Source organism: Pteronotus mesoamericanus, unplaced genomic scaffold (assembly GCF_021234165.1).
Source record: "Pteronotus mesoamericanus isolate MK-2021 breed Mesoamerican mustached bat unplaced genomic scaffold, CSHL_Meso_final contig_90, whole genome shotgun sequence".
Lineage (NCBI taxonomy): Eukaryota > Metazoa > Chordata > Mammalia > Chiroptera > Mormoopidae > Pteronotus > Pteronotus mesoamericanus.
The window spans coordinates 35,647,243-35,670,370 of record NW_026555277.1 but is presented as its reverse complement, the minus strand read 5'-3'; the positions used below and the strand labels follow the sequence as shown (position 1 = coordinate 35,670,370).

Below are 23,128 nucleotides of genomic sequence, written 5' to 3'. Positions count from 1 at the left end.
AGTTCCTAATTTCAGTAAATTCTATTACTTCAGTTCTAGAATATACATTTGATTCATTTTAACAGAATCTAGTTCTTTGGGAAATTATCATCTATTTTGTTCAATTTTTTGTTAATCACAGTTAAAAGTTTTAAAGTCCTTATTTGATAATCTCAATACCTGCATCACTTATGGATTACTCCTTCTCTTATTTGTTTTTTTCTCTCTCGATTTTTACTCATTTGGTCCTGTCTCCTGGCATACTTCGTAATTTTTACTTAAGTACTAAACACAGTGTAAGAAAAACTGTAGAGGTTCTGGATGGTATATTCTCCCAGAGATGATTTTCTTCTGGCAAGCAGAGAGAATAGAGATAGATTGCCTTGACCTATAAAGGAATTGAGTTGATTTAGGGTCTGTTTCAGGCTTTCAAGAACTGATCTATTTCCAGTTTGCCCTGCTCCTGAACCATAGGCCTCGGGGGTCTCACAGAAAATCCTGGATGTTTAACAGGGCCCTTTCTCCGTGATCCCTGAACAAGAATTTTTGTGTCCCAGCCCCACGAGCGTGGCCCAGTTCTGCTTAAGATGTTAGCTTTGTAGCAGCAAACTCCAGCTTGGGTTCTTGAACTCTTATTCCACAGAGGTTAGAACCTGGCAAATAAGTATCTGGGGGGCAAAAAGCTACACAGAATGATTTTGTTTCTTTAGCTCAGTGAGGCTGCTGATAAGCTCGGGGCTTTCATTTTATGCTTGGTCTTTATACATGAGGCCATGGATTGACAAGTGCTCAAAGGAAAAAAAAAAGCAGACAAGGTCTGGCTCTCTAACAGCTTGTTTTCCTTTTTTCCCTGGGATCTGAGACCTTCAAATCCTGGCTGCCTTGGTTGTTCTCCAGTGCCTTCAAGCAGCTATAGGGTCATAGGTGGAAGCCTCTTCACTCAATACATTTTAGTCATATATCAAAATCCATGAAAATAATGTAATTTTAAGACTGAATAAATATCATTAATGTCTAAAAACAAAAATACCAAATGAAAAAAATTATCACCAATGGAAAAGTTAAAATTAAGTGACATTTTTAAAGCCCAGAAGACTTTTAAATTTATTTTGAATAATATGAAATATGGAATACTGTATACAAATGTCAAGTAAAATAATTGGGCTTTATCGAGATCTCTCTTTGATAATATAAATCCAGTGTCACATTCAGAGCAATTTATTATACGTATGCTTAAACATGAATTGACAACTTAATGATAAGAAATAAAAATGAACAGTAGGAAACAAAGCATAACAATGATATTATGCAAGTATAAAGACTGAACTAGGTTCTGCTTAATCGCACCTTGTTAACTTCCGTTTCCTTTTGGCAGCAGCCGTCATTGCCATGTAGGATGGGACCATGCTTTGCACAGGCAGGAGATGTTTAGTGGTGAAGGAGGAAGGGGCAAACCTGTATATTAAACAATAAAAAGTAAAAAGCAAGTTTGATTTGTACTATCGAGAGAGGCCATGCACTTACATGATGGGAATACCATTTCATATTAATAGATAAAGAAAATATTATACAGTACTGTAAACCTTCCCTTGCTTTACTCTGGAATTTCGTTTTCTCCTATTTAAACTATAGATACCGAGTTGTTATGAAGAGATTTCTGCATTCCCAACAGCATAAAAAGGTGAAGGTATTGTTCTTCCCATATTTAGATTAGTTGTGATAATACAGATGAAATGAGAAGAGTATGTCTGCTTGGATGACATCCAGTCAGCCATACCTTAGACATATGACCACTTCAGAGTAAGTTGAAGTTTGTCATCACTTCAAGTCTAAACATTAACAGAAACTGTGAAATTTTCTTTATTGAGGATATTAGTGAATAATAATCAACATGGTAGTTTTCCAATAATGGCTTGTAGCATCTGACCTTAGTATGAAGAACAAACTAAATATATCTTAAGGTCTTTTCCAGCCTAACGAAGGTCAATCAAACTAAGATATCAAATTGATGACTTTAAAATTGATCTAAAAATACACTTCAAATACAGCTAAAGAAGAAAAAAAAAGTGAATAGTTTAAAGGCTGCAAAAAAAAAAAGAAGAACTGACAAATACTTTTTTCCCATACCTTTGTACAACATTATTGTTTGGTACTGATTGCTGCTCAGGTAATTTACTGTTCAATCTCTTGGTTTCTTCACATATAGTAAATGTAGAGTCCAAATCCTCCTGTCTATATTCTTTTTTCCTGCAGACAGGAATATCTACTTCACACGACATTTTCAGAGAAGTGTCACTGTTTATATTTGAGCTGATGGCCTGAAAACTCAGAGTATTAGATGATGGTTTTAATAAGGTCACTGTAGATGGATTTGGCAAAGTTTTTCTACAGTCTTCCGGGGTATACACAATAGGTTGAAGTTCCTTGCTGAAAGAGTCATTGAGCTGCACACTTTCAGACAGTGCAGACTTTTGGGTATGCTTTGCTTTCAAGGGAGAGGGCATTAGTTTTCTTCGAGTTCTTTTCGGTGAAGGAATGTTAAGCAGATTAGGTTCACTTGAAGATGTGCCTGTTTGACAAGATTAAAAAGAAGTTCAATAATGTCTAAATAGTTTTTATTTAAATTTATCACGGTGACATTGGTTAATAACATTATCTAGGTCTCAAGTGTATATTTCTATGATACATGATCTATATATTGTATTGTGCAAATAGTTTTCCAATAGCCCTATCAGTTAAAAAAAACACCACCAATTATAAAGTACATTTTCTGCCAAACGATAAAAATTTAAAAGAAAATAAGCTGGAAAGAAAAATAAATCATTTATTGTTAATAACTTTATAAAGAGTCTATGAAGAAAATAAATAAATGGCTAAAATCAATATTAATTTATAGATATAGCTATCTGGAGATATTGAATAATCATGAAAAAAAAATTCCAATTAATTCTAATGAAATTTACAAGCAATTTTCAGCTTCCATGTTTGATTTAGGTTTAAGATAAAAAATGTCAACATTTGTGGGCACAGAGATCTGTAACTTGTTCTATTGTAAAATATCACCAATTTATTACTAATTGAGTGGACATCTATTCTAAAGTAACAACAATGGCAATAACCAATAAAATTCCAAGGGAAATGAGAGAACTACATCTGTTAATATGCCATATATAGTTAATTAGCATTCTGGTGGATTGATTTGTTTCTTGTATCATACATAATTCACAAGCTTGCAAAAATTAGATTAATATCAAAGCTAAATAAACCTAATTTGAAGAATTCAGAATACTCTTACTTGACCATTATCTCTCTATAAAAGCAAGTCTCCCAAATGTGAAGTCACCAAGCTTAATAAACTTCTCTTAGCTACAACTTCTGCAGCTTTTCAAAGTGATTTCCCTACTACTTCTCCAGCATCTGTTACCTTCTTCTTCTTCAATTCAGTAAACGTATATGTTTCCCTAGGGATATGTAATTGACTTTCTAGTTTTCTTATTCTACACTCTTATTTCTAATTATCCTCTTGCCACTGCTTTCTCAGTCACACGGGTCCCAAATAACCAGAATTTTTAAACTTTTTCCTTGTATTTCCCAATATCCACCAATCCTACCTCTCACACTTTCCTGGCTAAAACATAATTCTGACTGTGCCATTCTTGTAATTAAATACTTATAGTAGTAACATTCAAACAGGAACATAATATCCAAAGATTTTTAGTACAAGATTTCTTGTTTGTTGGTTCCAAATTAAAGAGACAAATTATTTTGTTTGAACTTAAGTGTGAATTCCCACCATACTAAAGGTCATAATACTTCCCAAGCACCATTTTTTAATGCCCAAAGTAGTGACTTGGTTACACACATGACAATAAACTTGATCTGCTCCAATGTGCTTATCTTTTATTTCTTAATTTACTATTTTCTGCTCTACTTATTTCATTCTGGTGAACTTCATGGTACGTGACACAACATTAAGTTTGGAATATTTTGTCTGGAAAGAAACTATCAATATAATGTGTATTTCTGCCCCTGTTTTCAAATCATGCAGTAAATTTCCCAATTGATTTTATATGTGCTTTATGATATATTAAAAACAATGAAAGCTGAATAAAGTAAGTGTTATATATTTCAATAAAGCAATTCGAACTTTCAACCAAGTTAGAAAGTACACTTATAGCAATCACCAACAGTACATGCATTATTCCTAAGTTAGTTGACAGTAGGCTCTGCTACGGCTAGGTTGACAATTACCCTCTAGGAAATACAATTTAAAAACAGGAAGAAAAAATATGATCCCTGTTCTACTAAGAAATTTTACTTTTCTGAGAACTAGATAAATGAGATCCAGATCTTAAAATAATTTTCCACTCCCTTTAACATGACATTTGTCAAATTTTCCATTACCAGATATTTTTATACTAATGCTGCAGTATAAAGACAGTTACTTTTCTCCACTGTGCTGCTACCACCAATTTGGTGGCTATTAATAGCTGGAAGATTAACTTCTTTTCCCATGAGAGGCAGCAGGGGTATATAGAGGATAGAAAACTATATCAAGGATAGAGAACTGAATTGGGAGTCAGGAGACTTGGATTCTATTTCTGGCTTCACCAACAACTCACTGAGTGACCTTGGGCAACTCATTTAAGCAGTGTGGGCATTAGCCCCCGCCCCCCCGCCCCCCCGCGGCAAGAAAAAGGATATACTACCTTTTTATGTATAGGGCATTTTCTAGGATTAGTTAGTATCTATAAAAGACTTAGTGTTCAAAGAAAGGCTCTAGAAATATAAATATTCTTTAACTGTTAGCATTACTACTTCACAGGGGAAAGTTGTAACTGACTTTCCCATATGCCATCAATATTTAACTCATAGTTAAAACTAAAAGACTTTATTTAAAACAATGTCTCACTTTCAGTTTATCAGAGATCGAGTTTATCAAGGCTGATGATAAACCGGAATATAAACCAAAGCAGGCACATGTAAGTGTTATTTAACTTAGAACACAAAGAAACATGAAATCTCAAGGGATAAGTATTATCCAGAGTCACTATTTTTCTTTCACATATCTAGACAGGGATAATCTCTGGAGTGGCACTGGGCACACTTCCACGAGGGGAGATCATTTCCCCTACTGCCTGTAGAGAGCATGAATGTAGGGGGGCAGGCGGCGGGGGAAGTCTTCTATGAGACACTGAAGAATTATCTACCTGTTCTCGGAGATAACGTAAACATACAACAAATCCGAATTCTGCTATGGTCAAACTGAGTAACAACTGTCGGTGAGAACAACTGTAACAGTACAATGATCTATCTTTAACTATAATTCTGGTTTCCCAGCAGGACATGATAACTTAAAAGAGAAACATGGAGATGGGGTACTTAATGTGGATTCTTATACTCTTGTTTTACTGGGTCTGGAAGAAAAAAATGTTATAGGTATATAGCATATGCAAAATAAAAATCTAGATGGTTCCTTTCTTCTTATTGCCTCAATTATTTAATACAGAGAAAATAATAAGAGAACGGAAAATACATAGTCAATTCAGAATGACTTAGGCTGACTAGTTGCTAAGAAAGAATCAGGAGATAACCAGAGCAAAAATAAGATTTAAAGATTTAAGTAAAAACTGAACAGTAAATCCATGGTGATCATGGAAATAAAAATACACTAAACAACTGATATTTCACCTTTAATATGATTTGCAAAACATAAAAAATATCTTTCTCCTCTATCTAGGTAGGTAATGGAGTACTTTAAGTGCGTATGGCAAGCTGGAGAGTGTTGGGCACTATATATTTTACTGTATATTTTAACAGGTTATAATAACCATTGAATATGCTAGCTCTAGGTCTATAAAAGAGATATGCTGTACTTTTCCATTAGAGGATATACAGTAACTTTCCAGAAGAGCAGGCTGGGGCCAGTTGTAGTTTCCTCTGATTCAGCCTGGGAAAATACTATCTAACAAGATTCTGTAATTCTTGAGTCTATAGAGTGGAAATGATAAAGAAGGAACCTGGAGGCTGACCATAACTCTTTTAAAAAGCCCCCATAAAATAAGAAATCATGTAGTTATGGCTTTCGGAACAAGGGAGGCCAACAGATAATACTAGGCTATGAAATTCCTCAGCAATATGTATGCTTTGCAGGAAGGGATAAAAATTAAAAATGAACGTTATAAGGTAGGCTCTTATTAATTGGAATAGAAAAGACTGGCAGCCACTTGGAAAGACGGTGTCCATCTAAGGAACCAGCTCCCCACATCATATATTTGAGAATGTACAGGAGGTGGTTGGTAGCAATGTGTCCGATGGTCTGAAAAATTTTGCTCTTTCCAGAACACCTTTTGGACCTTTAATTCTCCAGAACATTGTAGATTTACTACTTTTCTACTGCCCCCAAATGGCTATGACTCAGGGATGTGAGTGTGACTTGTTGAAATTTATGTCCAAATAATAACAATAACCATAAATGTTAAGACATTTAAAAGAAGTCACTACTACTATTTACAATCCAGAATCAATGTTTATTTTATTTATGAAAGAAAAAAAGTTGTAGTCAGCTATGGCATGAGAGAAACAATCTAAGAGCACTGAATCTACATTAAAAAAAAAAATCAATGTTTATTCATCTACCTTAAGTACCGGCCATGTTTCCGACCTTTTGTAGGTATTGAGAAGACAGCAGAAAATTAGACAGTTAAGAACTTACATTTTGTGAGAGGAGAAGACAGAGAAAGAAATTCTCTTAATAAAGTAAGATAATTATGACAAATGAGTTGAAAAGACAATAAAACAGTGAAATGGAACAGAAAGTGATGGGAGATAGGAAAGGTGTTAATTATAATGACCATGGAAGGTGATTCTAAGGGACAGGGTATGTGATCTAAGATTTGAATGGCTATGAAGGAGCCAGCCCTACAAAGATCTGGGAAAGAGGTGGAGGAAATAGGGTTAAATAACTTTGCTGAGCTCAAGAAAAAGAGAGAAGACAGCAAGTTAGAGGGAAAGTAGAAATGAGGAGCGGCCATGTTGTGTTAGGATCTATGAACAAGCTAAGGGTTTAGATTTATTTCAAGTGCAATGGGTTATCTGTAGAGGATTTTAAGGATGACTATAATGTGATCTCATTTACGTTTTTAAAAAAGATTCCTTTGCTTATTGTGTGGGGAAAGGAATATGAATGGGCAAGAGAGAAAACAGGAAAATCAGTAACAAGGCTATTGCTATAAGTTCGGTCAAGAAATGATGAGCTTGGATTAGAGTGGCAGCAGCAGTGATGGAGAGGTGGAAAGGGTGTTTTAATCAAGTAATGAGTTATAAACTATACAAAGTAAATCCAGAACATCTCCAATGACATATACATATGTGATTAGCTGCCTGACAATCAGGAACAAAGATAAGATGGAAGTTCACGCAAAGGAGTAGTATATATGATTTTATACAACTTCATAAAAATTGACCACTTTCCACGAAGCCATGAACCATTCCCACAGGTATAATTACAGAAGAGTTCAAAAGGCTTTAAAAGTCATTCCCTTAAACTTGGCATTCTCTTGTTACTGCCAATCCTTCTCCCCACCCTCACTCAACAGGATGAGGCCTCGTTCACTATGGAAGAGCTCTAATCTTTGTAAATGCAGGTGTCTCGGAATCTGCTTTCTTCTCTCTCTAGTTTGGATGCTCATGTATCTGAGGCAGCAGGCACCCTTTGGGGTTTGAGAATATAATTTCTTATTTGGAGATGACAGTGTCATTACCATGCTGGGATAGAAAAGGAAACAAGAGTGGGGCTAAGTAGAAAATGGTCCCAGAACAAGGGTGGCAGAGAGAAGTAAATGAGAGTGGACTTTGCCTCCTAGGAGGTTGTGCAAAGGACAATGTGGGGGGAAGATTTCAATGAACAGGATGATGTGGAAAGAGCATCTCCTCTTAGGGGAGGCATTCTACATTCTCTGCAAATTCATCCCTAGACATCCTCACACAGCTGAAACAGATTTATCTCCCATTCCAGACAGACACACTATGACTTCATACACAAGAACTGATTGCTCCACTTCTCAAACCATGTTAATGATTGCATTCAATTCCTCAAAAAGGAATCAATGTCACACACACACACACATACAGTCCAGCACAAATAACATCTTTTTATTACAAAATCATAAGCATGTAATTCTGTAACATAACAATATCACACTCAGGAACACCACATGACATTTTAGGTGAAATGTTCAAATTGAAACTATAAATTATTACACCTATATTATTACCCTACCAACCACACTCAAGCAGGTGTTACTTCTGCTGGACCCTGTATATATATAATGAAGCCTGAAAATGCAAAATATTGTCCTGTAATGCATGTTTGGATCAACTACTATGTGATATACATAATACTAGGCCCTTTTCTTTTTGATAGGGAAGATAGAAAGGCACTGAATACTTGAAGAATTTCTCACTAGAAGAACTAGTACTTGGTTGGTTTCACCTTATTTGTCTTTTTTTCAAATATCCATAGTACAAGAAGACATACGAAGGTAAACTATGAAAAAGACAACCAGGTAACCTGAGTAGAGAAATTTAGCTCCCCTTCAAAATTCCCTTTAAAATAACCATATAGGAGAAAACTGGCCCTTGTGTTGGTAATAAAGGAAGAGTATCATTTGCACACCGGACAACGTGATAAAGGATATTGCGTACCTAGATCTGGAATAAAAATTTCACTGGATTACAAGAGTTCTTAAAAATTTAAAATGCCCATCAGTAAATGAGTGGATCAAAAAACTGTGGTACATTTACACAATGGAATACTACACAGCAGAAAGAAAGGAGCTCCTACCCTTCATGACAGCACGGATGGAACTGGAGAGCACTATGCTAAGTGAAGTAAGCCAGGGGGTGGAAGACAAATACCATATGATCTCATCTATAAGTGGATCCTAATCAACAAAACAAATAAGCAAAATAGAACCAGAAACTTGGAAATAAAGAACAAACTGACAGTGACGGGGCGGGGGAGGGGGGAAGGGGGAAGTCATGGGGGAATGAAGGGGTAGGAGCAGCAAAGGAACACAAATAGAGGACTCACGGGCATGGACAAGGTGGTGGGGCGGGTTTGACTGCTGGCAGGGGCAACAGGGCTAGAATGAGCGAAGGGGAAAAAGGCAGGACAACCATAATTTTTAACAATAATTTTTTAAAAATTAATTAGAGAGAGAGAGAGAGAGAGAGAAACTTCTAATAAACTATTTGGTTATTCTAAGGCAAAAAAAAGCATGATGGAAAAAAATGAAAATAAAGGTTGTAAGATAAAACTGAGGACATCTCCCAGAAAGAACAAACAAGAGATCATGGAAGACAGAAAATAGAGCTAGAGGATATTCATAAGTGTTTTAAAGAACAGATAGAGTGGAAGAAGAGTATGTATAGAGATATATGTCTGTATGCATGTGTATGTATGTACATGTATTTGCATAAATACATATATGAAAATTTCTCACAGTGAAAAGATAAGGTTTCCAGAAATGTCCACAAGCTGTTAATAAGTTTAAAAAAGGCCAACACCAAGGCATATCATTGTTACATTTCAGAGTACCAAGGATAGAGAAAGATCCCAAAATCTTCCTGGGAGAGAGTCACATGCATATTAAATCTTATATGAAGAACAAAAATAGCATAACAGTTAATAGCAACACTCAAATGTATAAGTTAATGAAGTAGTATCTTCTCGGTACTTAGAAAAATTATTTCCAACTTAGAATTCTATACCTGGACAAATAATCAGAAAATAAAGGATACTGTCTGTCATACATGCATTGTCTCAAACAAGTTTTACTTCCTATGTAAACTCCTTCAATTCTCCAGAGCCAACTGGAGGATACATTTCTGTATAATAAGGGAGAATAGGAAAAAAATGTAAACGCTATATACAGAAATCTTAAAGCTATACAGGAAAGGGAATTTGATACTTCTTAGCTCAATAGGGAACAATATTTACTTGAATACACTCTAGGGATTTATTTAAATAAATAGGTGAAATACTGTTTTGGCAAGATAGGGTAAGAGAGGAAATGTACATATAATTTAAAGGAATTAAATCATTATCTTCCAAAGGACAAAAATAAGTAGATAATATATAAAATTGGAAAAGCACAAAGAAGAATCAGCAGTATATATTTGAAATTCAGAAATTAAGAGAAAAAAATCAGAAGAAACAATCAAAAGGGGACAAAGAATTGGGAATGAGTAACAACAGGATAAGGAATACCTCCATAAATATTACAATACTTGGTAGCTTTCTAAATTATATACAGGCATTACTTTTAAAAATATATATATAAATTGAATTTTTTAAAATCCTCACCCAAGGATGTGTTTATGAATTTAGAGAGAGAGAGAGGAAGGTGGGTGGGTGGGAGAGAGACATTGATTGGTTGCTTTCGGTACATGCCCTGAACCAGCAATCTAGGTTATGTGCCCTGCCTGGAATCAAAACCTCAACCTTTATGTTTACCTATTTTCAAATTAACCAGAATATATATAGCTCTATAGAACAGTTTGGGATCTACCTGGAGATAAACTGTTCAGTGAAAAGTAACTTTGGCATTACTTACAAAGATCTCAGTTATCCTGAAATTCAAGATATTTTTTAGGCTTATAAATACCTCACATAGTTGAGGGAACACAGTGATGAATTAATAATTTTATGTATCCGATTGCCATTTTAGGTCAAAAAGCTGTTCTCTTAAAAATGACAATTTAGAAAAAATGTACATATGATTCTAGAAACTTAATAAACTTTCAGTTTAGTTAAAAAGGTAGGCAGCTCAAGTTATGTGATCAAATAATGTAACTTTTAAAATGATTATGTGCTACAATTCAAGCCAGGATTTTGGAAGTCATCAAAGATATAGAGGAAACTCTGCTAAACCCTACAGTAAATTTTGTTTAATGAACCCAATCTTAGTCTTTGTAATACTCATCCATTAATAGTTTAGGAAACATCTTAAAATATTTATATGATGCTTTAAGGCATCTTATATACAACTGAAAATGTGCATTTCAGAATAAAGTGGTTAGTGTTCTATTCATCTGTTCCTGCATTATGGCTAGAGATTCCTGCTTCAAAAAGTTTTGTTTACTGTAAGTCCATAGAGAGACTTAAAAAGGAAGTCAGACAAAAACATTTTGTTGAGACTGCCAAGTTTTAAAGCCTTTCAAAAGACTTTCAAGTATTAAGACCACTTTTAAAATGAACTCTAAATGCAAGCACGAAAGGTGTGGATCAGATAGAAGAAAAAAATATAATTTTCATCAGTAACAATCCAAATTCTAACACAATTTTCCCCAGATTACAATGTAAGTACATTAACATTTGTGTACTTTGTAAGGAATAAAATGTACCATATTAATAATATAAACATTAATATAAGCTTAAAATAAAAACAAAAACAGTGGAAATCAAAATGAAATTAGAATTAATTTGCCTGGTCCACTAAATTACATTTGCTAAGTGATTAAAACAAATTATTACTGACATTTGATATTGGTTAAGTGGTTAATGAAATAAACAAAGTTTGTCACACTTGCCATCTCTTCCCTTAAAATTTCTGAATTTTTAAGGAATATGATAAACTAATGGCAATGTAATAAAAGTAATGCATTGGATATTTTGGCTTTGTTACTGAAACATAGTAGTCTCATTAACTAAGAAGTATGTGAAGGGACATTAGATAAATTGACTGCTTGTACCTCAAGAGAAATCTCTAGAAATGTATTTATTGGCTGTATTGTTCTTTAAGCTACATTAAGTTCACCTGTGAGCATAATCTACTTTACTTATTTCTATCTTTCAAATACTTCATTTCTCCAAGAAGTCTACTCCACAGATTTAGGTAGGGGCTTTGAAAAAGTAGGTAGGAAAATAACATCCAGTAGATGTTATTTTACATCTATTTTTCTAAAAGTAGTTTTAAGAGATATTAGTATAGTCTTATTTTTATTTATTATAGGAATTTTTCTTAAGCTTTGGGATTAAATGGTATATAGAGTAATATAAGTATATATGTATTATTACATTACATATAATATATGCCACTTCTTACACAATCCTGCTAAATTATATGTTATATAATATCCTGACACATTAGCAAATCAGGAAGAGTAAAACAATGGTGTAAATGAGCTAACTTTTCATGTCTGAGAATGAGAAATCGGTAACATCTAAACATAGATGACTCAGAAAATTGCTGCCTAAGAAATATTAGGTAAAAAAGAGATGGTTATTATGTCATCCAGCATCTATTTCATTAGAAAATAGAAAAAACAAAGTGGTTTTATATCTATTTTCCTAAAGAAAGTTTTAAGAAATGTCAATATATTTTTATTTTTAAATGATTCTTTTAATTATTAAAAGAAATGACCTTAAATCCAATTATTGATAAGGCACATCCAAATTATGTTAAATCAAATGCCTGTTGTAAAGAAAAAAATAAATTAAAAAAAATAAAACTTACACATCAGTGTTTCCTAGTAGCAAAAAATGAAAGGCCCAAGTACAGTAATATAAACCCTCACCTACTTTAACATGACACTGCAATATTCAAGGAATCATGCAGTTTAGAAATCTATATATTTTTACTGAATGCCCACTTTAAAATGGTGGTCCTAATTTCTGATTAATTAAAGACCACCAGGAAAGTCAAAGAACCGGAATTTAGTACTAGATGAACTTATCATTTAAACTTTCTTATTTTATAATTTGTTGCTCACAGCAAGAAATGACACACTCAAAGTCATAATATCAATCATATTTGTTGTTGACAGAACTGAAGTCTCTTGACAGTTTACCAAGGGGAAGATAGATAAAGAAACCGAGTAATAGAAAATAATAACATAATTATATTGAAGGCTTAAAAATATAGTTTCCTTCACAGACTCAAAAATATGAACAGAAGGCAATGTGCCAGTTCACTACCCCAAAACTGAGATGCTCTTTTCTGTTACTAGAAAGAGAACATCAATGTGCATAGAACATAGATAGCCTCATAATTTAAACTGGATGATATAAAATTAACCACCATGAAAGAAAAGAAAAAAATGTACCATATATGCAAAGGTTTTAGATCCTTCTTGTGTGTGTGTGTGTGTGTGTGTGTGTGTGTGTATGTGTATGTATGTATGTATCTGTCTATGTGTGCATATGGTCAGATACATATCAATCTGGAAAGAATTCATACAAAATAAATTTTTAAAAGCCCCAAAACTAAAGCAAAGGAAATGAATAGGTTAATTTATTCAGAATGAGCTACAACTGAACAAAAGTACACAAAAAACTGTTCACTATCATTACACACTTACATGATTATAGACTGTACATTTATTAAATGCTTTAAACTTCTATATACCCCTTGATCTAGTTATTCCACTTTTTAAGGGTTAGCCTAAGGAAATAACTAGACAAGTTTCAAAATACACACAGACATACGCACATACGCAATTTTAGTGGAGTGTTGCTTATAAGAGAGATAAAGTGAGAAAAGCCTAAATGTTAATTAGTAGGGAATTAGGTAAATACATAGTTATTAAAAATGACTTAAACTCATATTTGATAGAAAAATCTGTGTACAAAAGTGGTTCAGTGAAAAAAAGTTGGTTATAAACTATATACATGACATCTCAAATTTTTGTTAAAAAAAATCAAATTATATATGTATGCTTAGCCCAAAAAATTGTCCAATAAGCTATTAAAACAGAATATTAATAGAAATGAGAGCTTATTTCTTTTGATATGACTTTTTTCCAAACTACAATAAATGAAAATTCACTGTTAATAACAAGGTTAAAACATTAGTGAAAGGAGTAATAAATTTAATAAAATTACTGAAAAAATGTTTCCATCTGTCAATAAAGTTATAGCTTGTTGTGAAAAAGGTGTAATAACTGCTGTAACACTGGTTAAAAAAACTGGAGATGCGAAAGAGTATCTATGTGGACAAAGGACAGAAGACTCATTAAAAGGGAGGCTTCATAAAAAAGGTAGTATCTGAATTGGATTATCCATGAGGGTAAGGATTTTTAGTAGGTTAGTAGGTGGGATGGAGCTATAGGAAGCAGCACCCAAGCATGAAAGAAAAACCTGAAAACTAGAGAGGCGAGATATAGAAAGCACCTGTAAGAGAAGGTGGGGACACCCAGTGCCATGGAGAAGTCAGCCTGCATCTTGCTGACCGACTGGGAAGGCCTTTGAAGGCTCTCCTCAAGTAAAGGGTCTGCACTTTATTAGGGAGATCATTTTAGTGTGAAATATAGATTTTAAAGGACAGAGATGAGAAATTAAAACTAGTGTAGATATCACTGTAATTACTCATTTTTACATCACGTTTTCTGAATATGTTTTAAAGTAAATTAAATTAAGAAACATCATTCTATTCTGTCTCTCTCAGTTTTAAGTAAACCTTTAAAATGCAAGCACTAACAGACAATTTCATGTGGTTTCTTAGGTAGGCTGGGTCTATATTTATTTTGTAGCAGATTGAAATACTCAACAGATGGTTCTTTAAAATGAAGAGACTGGATAATTTGATCACAAATAAGTTAAAAATCCCTCTCTTCAATAAATGGGCAGGCCTTCTGGGGTCATCTTTTGATGCCCCATATCATGTGTCCTGACTGATTTTTACCCAGAGGACTAATTTATCAAAAGCGTAAGACTGCAAACCTTGAAAGATTTACAGAACTGTATGTTCATGTAACAAGCAGAATGCAGCATTTAGCAAACATGAGTCACAGGCTGCAAAGTAGGGTTCATGACAGGGAGACATTGATGAATGGGATTAGATCTCATTGAGGTTTGGTACAAAATGATGGCAAGGGTTTTCCTTCTGCTAGCACTCACGTTAATGCATGCGTGAGAAGGTATTTTGGGAAACTATGCTAAATTAAAATTAGTTGGCAAAGTTCTAAAGTGAAATCAAATATTAATATATGCATTTTAATAAACACTTCTGGGCTCTACAAATGATTGATACAATTACTGTACTAATCATAAATCTGGATTCTTTTTAACAGCCTTGTGACTCATGGCATTCATAGTTGTAAATGACACAGGTAAATAAATTTTAACTATTTAAAAGAAATGTAACATTAAGCTACTACTGAATTAACCAAATACATTTTATAATGCATTCATAAGAAACTATTGTGGTTACTGTAGTATTAATGTCCATACAGATAACATCAGTTATTTACTAGTATTACAGAGAAAATACATTTTTCCCATGTAGTATTAAGAATTGTCACAGTTCTTTAAATTAATACAGCACTCTGAGCAATACATCAACCATAACTTTCTAACTCCTGTCTCTGTGGGAAATAGCAGGCACCGTGTTTTCCTCTCAATCTCATTATCCTAGTATTCATGCTTATTTAACATGTAAAAAAGACAATGCAAAGAACCCTTTAATTTATAGTACCATCTGCACTTGCAGATGAATAACTGAACACAGCCTTGTGTATAAAACTAGGGTTCAGATCAAATGTATTTAGATCTACAAGCATGATGACTGCCGTTATTGGTAATGATTAAATTTTACCATAAAGAAAAGGAAGATTAGGTTTATATAAACATTTTGCTAATTCATAATTAGAATAGAGGCTTCCTATTTTTAAAATGAAACTTCCTTCTACTCAATTTTAGGGGAAATCTAAACTTACATTAAATTCTATATTCAATCAGAATATCTGTGCTATAGTCATACTAGTATCTTTTCTTTGATTGTACTTTAAGATAAAACCACTGTCATGGGGTGCAAAATTTAGGAAAAGGAAAGGTTAGAGACAGAAATATTACTAAATGTGAGTTTCCAGATGGATAATGAGGAAATCTTGACTTTTCATTTAATGTCAGGAATTTTATCAGTTCCATAAATAAGCCTTGCTGCCAGCACCCCATCCTGCATGGCACTCAGTGAGTGCACTTGCTGTTTTCCAGACCCAAAATAGGTACATGTTTTACTCCAAGTCAACAGACATGGAGTTTGTAGGCGAAGATTTCAAGTCAAATATCTATTCCCAAATCAAGTACTGTCATTGGTAAAATATTAAAATTAACAAAATCTAAAAAGTTAGTTTCAACTTAAGAAGTAATACAGGCTTATTAATATAAGAAAGTAAAAATAGTCCATATAACAAAAAGATAAAATATTATATCTAGGGATATCCTTAATGACAAAGGTATAACACACATGTGAAGAAAATTTAAAACTCTACTGAGCGACCTACAGGGAGATATGCATATAGAGAGACAAATTATTCTAGAGTGAGGAGATCTGATACAAAAAAGATGTGAAGGCAAAATTAGTTTACTCATTTTTTAAAAAGATTTTATTTCCATGGAATTGAATAAAAAGTATTGAAAGACTGATTTCTTGGTAAGGGACAGCCAAGAACATTTAAAAACAAAGAATAACAGAGGGAGTTTAGCACTGTTATATATAAAAAATTATAAATTATCAGTTATTTAAATAATAACTACTGTCTCTAGGATAGACAAACAGGCAAAAGAACAGAAGCCCAATGAACAGAATTATATATGACTACTTACTACATGTGAAACAAAGGTGCCATAAAGATGGATTGTCAATAGATTATACAAGAATGACAGGCTCTTTGGAAAAAATTGAGATCCTTGCCTGTTATATTAAAATAAATTTGAAGAACATAAAAGTGAAAAAAAAAACTTACAGATGAGAAGGCCTTTCCCATAATTCTAAAGGCAGAGAAAGAAAAAAAAAAATGAAGCTATTCTATTACATTAAAGTTTTAAAATGGAACTCTGAAACAAAGTCAAGAGTAAATGATAAACTTGAAGAATACATTTGTAACATGCATCTTACAGGAAAGAGTTAATATCCCTGATGCTCTCATCCAGCCCTATGGCTTTAAATATCATCTAAATGTTAACAACTCTCAAATTTATATTTCCATTTAGACTGCTCCCCTGAACTCCAGATTCTTATATTCAACTGCTTACATGATGTCTCCACCTGGATGTATTTTAGACAAAATTAAAGTGCCTCAAAAGGAACTCCTGATCGCCTACCACCTGCACCTTATCAACTTGTTCCACCCGAAGTCTTCCCCATCTCTTTTAAGATGGCTTGATTCAGTTGCTAAGTTAAAAAATCTTAGAGTCATCCCTGACCTTTCTTTCTCTCACATCCCAAATCCAATTTGTCACAAAATTTTGCTGGCTCTACCTTCAAAATATATTAGAATCTGACCACTTGTCATCACTCCCACTGCTACCGACCTGGTCTGAGCCATCACCATCTTTTATCTGGGGTTGTTGCAGTGTCCTCCTAACTGCTTCCGTCCTTGCCATTCTACAATCTATTCTCAACACAGTAGCCAGAGGGATGTTTTTAAAACATGGTCTCCTCAGATCATGTTACAGTCCCCGTTTTGTTCAGAGTAAAAGCCTAAGTCCTTATAATGACCTACAAGGCTCTAAGTGGGCTTCCTTCCCTGTCTCCCTATGATCTCATCACTGTCTACTCTTCTCCTTTATACAGTTACATGTCTTTCTTGCCATTCCATAAACATGCAAAGCAAACACCTGTGTCAGAGATTTTGCAGTGCTTATCCTTTCTGCCTGAAAATGACTCTTCTCCCAGATATGCACATGGCTAACTCTGTGAATGCCTTCAAATTTTTATCAGAGAAGCCTTCTCTGACCACACTACTTAAATGAGCAACCTCTCCCCATCCTACTCCTGAACTCCTTTTATTGCTTCTCTATAGCATGCACTGCCTTCTAAGTTTTGTTTAATTTACATATATTTATTGTCTTTCTCCCTGCACCAGAATGTAAGCTACATAGGGTGAGGAAGTTTTTCTTGAACTTTCATGTATCCATAGCATCAGATAGGTGCTAGGCACATAGTAAAAGTTAAATTTTGTGGAATGAATGAATAAATATCCATATTTTACTTAGGCTCTTATAAATAAATAACAATTTTTACAAAAGATGATTATGCCAGAAAAATGTTCAAATGATGGTTAGGCCATTCACAGAAAAGAAAATAGATCCTTATATAAGTGGAAAAAAATAAATTACATTGAACTATATTAGTAAACAAAGTAAAAATGAAAAAAGGTAATATTTATGACTATTAAACTGGCAAAGAATCAGTGAGTAATTAGCAAGGACAAACAAAGGGAAAAAGACCCTCAGATTTAGTAAGATTTAATAGATACATCAACCAAGGTTTGGGTTTTGTTTGAAAATTGATATAAAAAAAATGTAACAAGAAATCATTTATGAGACAATGAGGGAAATTTGAATACTGATTAGATATTTGATGACATTAGGTATGAAGAGGGCATTGTGTTTCCTTTTAGAGAAACAAAGATGCAAATGGAAGAATAGATATGGTATCTGATATTTCCTTCAGAAGACTCCAGTGTACCTGTGTATGGGGTGGAGGAAAGCAGATATCGTTCTTAAGACTAGCCATTAAATGACTCTTCAAGTTGGATGATGAGTGCTCATTAATAGTATTCTTTGGACTTTTATGTGTGTTTGAAATGATTTCCTAAGAATTAAAAATCAAAAATATTTTAACACCAAAAGCGGGTCAGGCTTAAAAAAAAGCTTATTTTCCTATACTACTGATAGGAGTTAGAAGCTGGTATAATCACATGAGGAAAGGGGTGTAGCTTGGAAATGTTATGTTACAAACATTTTTTAAAAATGTGCTTATTTCTTGAGCCAGAAATTCTACTTCCAAAAATTTGTCATGGGACTAACCAGATATGCATGCCAGTATAATCATACATATTTCCTTAATTACTTACAGTAGTAAAAATTTATTAACTAACCTAAATTCCTAATAGGTACAGACTAAGTTAATTATGGTTATTTTCACAAGACATTTAAAAATATAGTGTGTATTTTAAGAACAAAGAACTCAGTTGAGCCTGTAAATACCCTCTAAAAGACCCTAAAGGACCAGGAAAAAATCCAAATCCCACAGCATTTAGTATTTTTGAAATTTAACAACAAAACCACCTGACATTACCTGTTTATAAGAATATTGAAAAAAGTCGGTGATACATGTGTAAGCTTACCACGAATAGGACGTCTCTGACTCATGTTTTAAATCACTTGAATTCTATTTAAATTTGTTACAATTGTCATATATAGTATAATGTAAACAACATATATTATCTAGGTATTGCCTCATGTCTTCAGAAATGGAAATGTAAATTTTACCACTTATACTTTTTTAAATGAAGTACTTCAATATTCTTAGATTAGGAAAAATAAATATTTATAAATGGCCTCACTTTATACCTCCTCCCTGTTATTCACCTTTGACTCTACTCATAATGTGTACAACTGAGAAAATTCACAGATTAGACAAGACATACTAAGTAAATAATCTATGAATCATCTGAATAAAATATTAAAACAACAAAGAAGAAACAATAAAACAAAACCCACCTTCTGATACATTTTCAAAAGAAAATATATTTATATAATGTAATATTTTAACTGTCTTTCCTTTTGAAAATACCATGAAAAGGAATTAACAGCCAAATAAATATTTTGTTTTACTGCCGACAGGTATAGTCTATACAATTACATTGTAAGTGAAATATGGATTTTTAAATAAGGAATAATGACTATCATGTAACAGGTGGTCAATATTTCTCAATCTTGGTGTTAAAACCCTATTTCCTCGCCAACATCTTGAATACATTATGCAAAAAAAAAAAAATCAAGGCCCAAAGGTATGAAAGATTCTGAAAAAAATCTTAAGTTTCTTTCCAAAGATCTCAATTAGGTCCGTTCTAATGCTTTATAAAAGAAAAATTATATACATCCAACTTCACTGTCATCTTAATGTAAAAACATAATATTAGGAACTTAATAGAGACCTAGGTAATTCAGACAAACCCTCTCTACTAAAGGCAACTAAAATACCTGGAAAAAAATATAAAAAACATATGCTTGAAGGCACAGGAAAGCTAACAGAATTGTGAAGAATTACAGGCAAGTACCAGGAGGTAGTTGGGGGCTATTTCCTGGCGTGGTTGTTTGCTGATGCTGGAGGAGCTGGCACAAATGCTTGGTAACACTGCTGAGAGCTCTCTGGGTCTGGGGCGCTGGAGCTGGAATGTGGGACCCACAGAGAGTTGTTCTGAACCTTGCTTTGAGTTGGTACCCTGAACACTAAACTCTAGAGGACAAATCAAGGGTAGGCAGGCCCTCTCAGAAGCAGCAGTTCAGTTTGAAATGCTCTCAATCTCTAAAGCTGAACTGAAGTCAGTTGGGATTGCTGATGCCATCAGGAGCCTGGAAGAAGCAAATGTATTCCTCAGAAGACTCAAAGTATTTCTATAAACAATTCTGCAAATACATGTCGGAAAAACAAAAATTAGCACACATTCAAGGAAATAAAACCACGTGAACAAAAGCCAACAGAAAGAGAGAACAGACAGAAGGTGCAGACTTCTGACTTCTTAGACACAGACTTTAAATGAAATTAAGAACTTAATGGTTTTAAGAACCATATGATTCTGCTGAAAAGCGAACTATAAAATATCTGAAAAGAAATTTCTAGTGAGAGAAAAAACAATGAAAAGCAGGAGAAAGTAAAAGGCACAGAAAAGACCATGAGAAGTTATTATGCAATAAAATTGGAGTTCCAGAGGTAGAGGAGACAGTGAAAGTGCAGAGATACTGTATTTGTCATGTATAATGCACACCCATGACTTTGGCCCAAACTCTCAGGAAAAACTTTCATTTTAATTTTTTAATGCAATTATTTATTTATTTATAGACACCTTTCTTTGTATTATAAAGGAATTTTGGAATTTATTTTTGAACTTATTATGGTACCAGAAATTACAAAACACAAGAACAGATAAGGTATTTCAGGTAATACCCATGTATAATGCATATCCTATTTTCCCTAAAAAATTTGGGCAAAAAAGTACAGATTATACATGGTGAAATACAGTAATATTTGAGGATATAATGGTCAAGAATTTTAGAAAACTAATGAGAGATAATCCAGCCACAAATTCAGAAAGTTCTATGAACCCAAGTAAAACGAGTAGAAATAAAATTACATAGGCACAATACAGCAAAACTACTAAAACATCCCCCAAAAAGAAAAATATTTTAGGAAGCCAGAAGTCAGATTTCATTCAAGGAAGCAATGCTTAGAATGAAAGCTGACTTCAACAGCAACAAAAGCCAGAAAATAATGTTTTTAAGTGCTAAAAGAAAAGAACACTAAACTGAAATTCTATACCCAGCAAAACAGTCAAGAAAAGTAAAATAAATATATCTTCAGATGCATAAAAATTAAGAAAATTCATCACCAGCATAACCACTGTAAAGGAAATGCAAAATGTTCTTTGTAGCAAAGAAAGTTGTCTTGGATGAAGACACAGAAATGTTAAAAATAAACAGAACAAAAAAAGTAAATATGAACATTGTATAAACAATAAAAATACAATAGGTTTCTATAGGTTTAATATGTAAAGAAAAATGAAGTACATTTTAACAATAGTATCTATGTCAAAGAAGTGTTAAAAGATGTTAGAGAATTTTAAGCTGCTAGCACTGTCTGAGAAGAAGGTGGAAGTATCAAAAAGTTACTTTGATAAACAGCCTTTGATAAAGAAAGGATACATATCAACCAAAGAGTAATTAATAAAAGAATATAAAGAGTGTAGCACTTCCAGTCTCATAGGGGTGAAAAAAAATGGGCCATTAAATACTACTCCATCATTTCAAAAGACAGTTCAAAAGAAACTTAGGCAGAATTAGAAAGCAAATCACAAGATGGTAGATCTAAATCCAAGTATCAATAAACTCATCAGGTACATCAACTAAAATATAAAGATCGACAGAAAAAGCAAAATCCAGTTTTGTGCTGTTTATAAGAGGCACATTTGGAATAAATACACACAAAAGTTTACTGTGAAAGAATTGGAAAAAAGACCATGCAAACACTAAACAAAAGAAAAGTGGCATAGCTGCTATATTAATATTAAAGAAAAGTAAATGTAAAAGTAAAAAAAAAAACAAATACCAGAAGGGTAACCTTATAATAAAAGGATGTAAGAATTCTAATTCTGAAATATACAGATGTAAAAATATTTCAATAAAAGAAAGCAAAAATTGGCAGAGCTAAACAGGGTAATGTGTGAGAGGCAGAACACCTTTTCCCTCTAAAAGATGCTCAGGGCCTAGACCCTGAAACCTGTGAATACATTACACTGCATAGCAAAAATGGTTTTGCAGATGTAATTAATGTTACGGAATTTTATCTTATTCTTTTAGTATAAAACAAGTCCTTTAATTTTTCAAGTGTTTTAAAAAGCAATTTTATACTTAAGCCTTGAAGATAAGCACAAAATTTACGAGTTTACTTTTTTTAACCCAAACTCAAGCACCCACTCGGAAGTGTTCTAGGTCCAATAAAAGGAATTCTTAACTTTAGAAACATGATTTTTGCCTTTTCCAGAATTTTAAAATAGGGAGATTATCCCAGATCAGTGATTTTTAACTGGTGTGCTGCAAGAATTTTCAAAACATGCAATACCTGGCTATTTAGTCAGCGGCACTGACCTTTCTATTTAGTCAGGGGCACTGACCGCTTTTCCCTTAGATTGTCAAATAAAAAAGTGACAACAGCCAACACAATAATAGCCGGGTGTGAATGAATCAAAATTAAACCTATTTTTTTTTGGTTAGATCGACAAAAAATATATTTCTGGGTGTGCTGCAGAATTATAGTAATTAGTTAATATGTGCCATCATGTGAAAACGGCTGAAAATTGCTGTGTTACACTATCCTTTGGGCTCAACCTAATCATTATGAGCGCTTAAAGGCAGAGAACTTTCTTTAATGGTAGGCAGTAGACACGAAGCAGAGGGAAGGTCAAAGAGATTCAGAGTAGGAAAATGATTTGACCTGCCTTTGCTGGCTAGGAGATGAAGTGAGGAAGAAGGTCATGTGCCAGGAAAAGTGAGTGACCTCTAGAAACTTATAATGACCCCTGGCTACCAGCCAATAAGAAAACATGGATCTCAGCCAAGCAGCCGCATAGAGCTGACTTC

At 33.5% G+C, this 23,128-nt stretch overlaps 1 protein-coding gene across 1 annotated transcript in view; it reads right to left on the bottom strand.

Moving 5' to 3' along the window:
• KIF18A (kinesin family member 18A) overlaps positions 1-23,128 on the bottom strand; it is a 66,656-nt gene that overhangs the window by 6,259 nt on the left and 37,269 nt on the right. The window contains exons 13-14 of the mRNA XM_054586245.1: positions 2,107-2,548; positions 1,327-1,434 (exon numbers count right to left, since the gene is read on the bottom strand). Of these exons, the coding sequence (XP_054442220.1) occupies positions 1,327-1,434; positions 2,107-2,548 (550 nt within the window). The remainder of the gene's footprint in view (positions 1-1,326; positions 1,435-2,106; positions 2,549-23,128) is intronic.